At 50.3% G+C, this 5,825-nt stretch overlaps 1 protein-coding gene across 4 annotated transcripts in view; it reads right to left on the reverse strand.

Annotated features, from left to right (window-relative positions):
* Nucleotides 1–4,447: 4,447 nt before the first annotated feature.
* NXT1 (nuclear transport factor 2 like export factor 1) overlaps nt 4,448–5,825 on the reverse strand; it is a 3,737-nt gene continuing 2,359 nt past the window's right edge. For 2 of the 4 annotated variants that reach the window (XM_006163621.3, XM_006163622.3), the window contains exon 2: nt 4,448–5,196. In XM_006163621.3, the coding sequence (XP_006163683.1) occupies nt 4,715–5,137 (423 nt within the window). In that variant the 5' untranslated portion in view covers nt 5,138–5,196 and the 3' untranslated portion in view covers nt 4,448–4,714. Of the gene's footprint in view, nt 5,224–5,811; nt 5,820–5,825 lie in introns of those variants that run through there. The other 2 variants (XM_014582188.1, XM_027766353.1) reach the window with 2 other exon arrangements.

Raw genomic sequence — 5,825 nt, forward strand, 5'->3', positions numbered from 1 at the left:
CGAGCCCTGGGTCACGTGGCGCGCACACGGTGGTCTGGCGACCAGACCAAGTCCTCTAGTGGTTCTGGGCGGTCGCAGAGTGAGGTCACTGGCCACCTCCTAGAGACCCAGACCTGCCGCTGAGCGCGCAGCTCAGGCACGTCCTCGGCTACCTAGCCTTCGCTGATGGCCTGCGGGGACCTGGGCTTGTTCGCGCTCTCTGAGTGCCGTAGGTCCCGATGTTCCCTCTGTGCCTGGCGGTGGCGCTGTGGTCCCTCCGAGCGGATGAGGCCGGCTTCACAGGCGCCTGGGAAGGGCAGAGGCACCCGGGGAGCAGCTCCATGGGCAATTTCCCTAGTGCAGATCCCAAGGCCCGGAGAAAGGTTGACGCCCCAGTGGGCCAGATTAAGCATACAGAGGTGGCTTTGGAGTCGCTCAAGAACTTGAGTTTTAACACATCCCGTGACTTTACCTGCCTTCAATTTGGGCAGTTGTCACAACTTTAAGAAAACCATTTCTTATGAGGTTGGTAATTTTTAATTTTTAATTTGACTGGGCATGTGTGCGTTCACAGGAGAGAGGGAGGGAGAGGATGGGCACCCCTCTCCTTGGGCTGTGGTCCTTTTCCATGTCGTCAGGATTTTGGTCGTGCACACACACACTTTGCCATGTCCCTGAAGCCACCCTGGCCAGGGTCTGAACACCGTGGGCCAGATGGGTCATGTGGGATCTGGCTCCCAAAGCGGAGCACTTAGCCTCTGTGCCATGGGGCAGGTCCTCTTGGAGACTGGTAACAGGGCCAACATCACGTGGCTTTTATGCTCACTCCAAATTGTTTCAAGGAGCAAGGACTGTGTACATTCAAAAGGGTCTAGATTCCCGGATTACCTGAGTTAACTAACAGTCTTTGTTCTGTGCCACCCTATGGCAGAAGGGAGACAACAGAACAGGCAGATGGTTCAACCCAAAAGCTTCCCTCACCTTTTCCACTATATGGCCTCAGGCTCTCCAAAGATAGAGGAAAAGTAAGCAGCCCCAGGAAGGAGAATCACACCCAATGCATTCTCCTCCACTATCCTCTTAGAATTTGGGGCATGCAAGCACACGTGCCCAGTATGTGTCTCAAGCCGAAAGGTCTGGGAGTGGGACTACACAGTTGACCACGTGGGATCCAGCTGCCTTAACCTCCATGCCATCTGCAGGCACCCAAAAGCCCTTTTAAAAAAAGTATTAAACCCACCTGTGGGGACAGAGCCTCCCTGACTAATCAGCCCCATCTCCAAATATCTTTACATTGGCAAATAAGTTTCATTGATTTCCTTTTAAAGATTTGCTAGAGCATGTGTGTGTGTGTGGCCAGAGAGGAGGAAAGCTGGAAATTAAGAGAGCACCCTCCTGGGCATGGTACGCTGAGTCCCTCCTGTATCTTCCCTCCTTTGGAGTTTGGGCACGCAACCCATGTGCCTAGTGTGCTTCTCAAGCCGCAGGCACCAGGTCCCAACTGCACAACCAGCCATGTGGGATCCAACTTCCTAACCACCGGGTCACGGGCTGGTCAGCAAATGAATTTCAGCATGAGTTTTGGAGAGGACAAATATTCAAGCAATAGCAGTCCTCACTACTTTTTTTTAAGTTTTTTTTTTTTTCCCCACAGATTGTGTATGCTTGCTGGAGAGGAGAGAGAGGAAAGTGAGGAGTCCCTCCCTCCCTCCCAGAGGGGATGGCCACGCCACAACCCCTTCCCTTGTCCTCTTGGAATTCTGGGCACACACTCACACATCCTTGGCATGATTTTCAAGCCACTGAGACTCAAACCACAGCCTACCATGTGGGAGTCCAACTCCATTATCACCATACCACTTAGTGGCCCCACCATTTTTTTTTTTTTTCTTAATTGCTAGGAGACAGTGTTCACCAGAGAGAGAGGCAGCACCTCTCCATGCCCCATGGGAGATGGTGGCTGGGCAGTCCTTTTCCCACCATTTCTCCATCCCCTAGTGTTGGGTGTTGGTTAGAGTATCAGGAACACAAAAGGTCAGGGAGGGCCCATCAACTGGCTTACTTTGTAACATTCACCAAACTTTCAAAACAAAAACAGGACAAGCAAGATTAAAAAGTAGCAAGCTGGAGGACACTTTGCACCTATTGGACTAAACTAAGGCCTAACACAGGATAAAAGCAGCCCTGGGAAGCAGACTGCGGGCTTGGCCCCTGCACACTGCCCCTTCTCGGCTGTGGGATGTCTGCATCTCTGCATCTCGGCAAGCCGGGGGCCTGCCTGCCACTCTGGGCTCTGGCCCTCTCTGTGGACTATACCTTGTCTTTCTCTCTCACTAAACCTCGTGCTTGGTTATCTCCTTGTCCTTCAGTTTTCTGCTGAACAGGGGCGTGGAGTGGGGTTCTCAGCCTAACACTAGGCTCTTGGGCAGGCAACAGCCCCAGGGAGTTTCCGGTTTCTGCAAACTGCATGGGATCTGGCTTCCGTGCACAGTGCTTGACAGCGGGCTGCAGGCCAGCCTCCCTCAATGTACTTTTCAACCCAACTCACCAATCTTCACTTGTGTCATCTGTTCTCTTCTTGGGCTCCCCCAGGACCCCTGGAGACCCCTCTGTCTCCTTCTGCCTCACTAGCTCCACCCCCAGAAGTAGAGGATGACATAGCACAGAGGATCCCAGAGACCCCTGGCCACCTACCCCTCCTGGTCCAGGTCCAGTCCCCCACATGGACAGGGTGGGAGTAGGATGTGCTGTGTCCCCAGCCCCCACAGAGCTGTTTGGCCATCTAGGAGTTGCAGGGTGTAGCAGGAGACTTGGTCCTGCTTTAGACACTTCGGAGCGAGCTTAGGAAGCCTGCTGTTTTGAAGTTTCTCCAGCCAATGTGATTCAGACTCCTGGGATTCAGGCCAAGATCTCTGAGCGATTCCTTCCCACCATCCAGGCTCGAGGTGAGGAGAGTGGCATCTTACCTTGGCCTTCGGGAAGGCTGAGGACGGAGATGGCTTTGATGTTTAAAGCCCAGCAGAAGCTCCCTCCAGATCCTCCTCTGCTTAAACCCCATTCCACTCCCTTGTACATTTTCCTGTGGGACAGTGTTGGAAGGTCTCAGACAACTTGGTATCACCCACGTATATATCAGACAGTTTGGAGTCTCCCACGTATTTGACTCGTATCCCAGCTGGACCACTTGTCTCAGCCTGTCATGGCCAAGTCTGTATGACTGGTATGACCCCCTTCAAGTGTGACTTTGAAAACACATTTACATAATTTACCATTTTGATGTCATCTCCTGATCAGGAAACCCATGCACGCAAGGAACACATCTGCGCCTACTCTGGTACCCCAGGGTGCCACTGGAGTCACCCCTGCAATAAACCTGCCTGCCCTCTTTCACCACTTCCCACTACTGCTATAGGGTGTGACACACTCCAGACTGAGCACAGCTTAAGACGGGATTTATTTTTCTCATTTAAAAATAAGTCTTGGGAGTAGGTAACCTGGTCTCGGGCTCTTTCTAGCACCAAATGATCCTACTTCTAGGGAACAGCTGAGTTCTAGACTATAACTGAGCTAGAGACAAGGATCTGACCCTCAGGACTGCTTCCAGACAGCAGGACAAAGGACACGAGGAAAGGGTCCACTGAAGCAGAATTCCTTCAAGTCCTGTTGCTTCTATTTCATTGACTAGAACTGAATCCCGTTTCAAACTGAGCTATAAACAGAAATACTAAGTCCAGTCTTTGAGGGGAGGTCCTTTATCCCCCCAACACAGGGTTTCGGAACTCGGTAAAGGAGATGGGAACCAGGAGTTAAGTGCTGTCTGTGCCATGGGACTCATTAGGACTCTTGTTCCTTCTCAGGCTTTCCCATTCCAACAACCTGACTCACAATCTATCCCAACCTAGCACACTCTCACCGAAAATAACCGAGGAAGCTGCAGGTCACAGATGCCACCTGCTGTCAAAGAATGATGGAGCTTTCTACCAGGTTTCCTGTTCTTTCTTTACATTGAAGAAACATAATCAGGGTTGGTTCTCAGATCTAGTAAAAGTAGCTTCAAAATCTGATGCTCCCCCCCATCCCTAACCCTGGTGCGCTCTTAAAAGCAGTGCTTAGTCACTTTATAAGGAAGTTAATTTCATCTGTTCTCATCATTTAACTCTCAGATCAAATGCTAAGGTCCAGCTGTTAGTCGAGTCTAATGCACCATACGGTGAACTACCCATGAAGATAACGAAGGTGCCTGAGCTGCAAGGGTCCAGTTCTACCACAGCTGGACGTGGCTAGTCTGACATCTGGCCTGAGCACAGGCGATTTCCAGCGTCCTAAGGGATTCTGTGTCAGCTACACGCGTACCTGTGCACGGTGTAGGTGCTCAGCTGTGGACCTCATATCTCCACTGACTACTATGCCTTTAACCCTGTCCTTCCTCCTCAAATGCTAGTCAAAGACAACGGGGAAAGAAAAGAAATCACATTAGTATGACTATTTTACTTGTTAGAATCAGGGTCTCTACCAGACAAGTGGAAAAATAGAAAAGTTTACTACTTTTAAAAGGCAACTATGACAAACAAGTATACACCCCTAGGACCCAAAACAAACGCAAAAGTCAGCCTCGGCACAGTCCAGTCTGCAGTGTCTCTGCAACAGAAATGAACTCGTGTCCTCCACATCCTGAGATTTGAGATTTGTGTTTCTCTACAGAGTTGAGCCACAGCAAAGAGTCCTTTCTGGCCCACTAGCTGGCCCAGTCCTGGAAGCGGAAGCAGTCACTCGCTATCTTCCACACGGTGTTGCTGGGTGAAGCCTGGGCAGTCAGGATGAAGTTCTGGTTGAAGTCCCGTTGCTTGTTGCCCTCGAACTTCACTGTTCCACAGATCACAACGAGGACTGTGGTCTGGCTCGGTGTGGCCTCATCATGAACAGGCTGGCAGTCTACTACACTGATCTGGAACTCACTGGAAGGCAACATCTCGAAAAACTCACTCAAGGATTCCTGTCCTGAAACGGCATTTCCATTCCACACTAGGGTGGCTGTGCCCATATAGAGGCGGGACAGCAGACGCCGGCGCTTATCCATGGTGGTGTAGTAGACGTTGACAAACTCCTCGGCAGCTCTGCAGGCCTGATCCACGTAGGTCTTGAAATCCACAGATGCCATCTCTGGGTGTGGACCAAGGGCTCTGCCAGGGTGTTTCCTTCCACGTGGGGAGCCAGAGACTGTAGGGCAGTAAGGTTGCAGAGAACCTGCATGAGTGCACAATCCCTTTTTCTATTGGTGCAAACAGTTAAATGATGCAGAGATAAATGCAGACCCAAATTATAGCTGACCCATCTTTTACCTTAAAAAAAACAAACAAACAAAAAAAAACAAAAAAAAACCCCACCAGGCATGTGCACACCTGTGAGTGAGAGAGAACGATAAAGCACCCCAACAGGGTACAGACAGGCCAAATCCTCCTTCCCTTCATTTCCCGTCCCATCAGAATTCGGGCACATGCCCAGCATGTTTTTTAAGCTGCCGAGTCAGGATTCAAACTATGATCAGCTATGTAGGATTGCCCTACCCTTGCACAGAATTTAACCACTGCACTACAGCAGTAGTCCGCTAATCCTTATCGTACCACAGTTCAAGTCCAGGACCCTGCAGCTTAAAAAAATCACACCAAGCATGTGCGTGAATGCCCCAAGTCCTAAGAGGACTCACTCTACCTCTCGGTCTCTCCCTAGTAAGAGCCTGTGCCCTGTGGCAAAAACCTAAAAAAAAAAAAAAGTTTGATACCTACATGTTCCATATAGTATGAATTTCTAAAATTGCATTTCAAAAATGAGTACCTTTAACCTTGGGA

This window comes from Tupaia chinensis, unplaced genomic scaffold (assembly GCF_000334495.1).
Source record: "Tupaia chinensis unplaced genomic scaffold, TupChi_1.0 Scaffold142716_1, whole genome shotgun sequence".
NCBI classification, from domain to species: domain Eukaryota; kingdom Metazoa; phylum Chordata; class Mammalia; order Scandentia; family Tupaiidae; genus Tupaia; species Tupaia belangeri.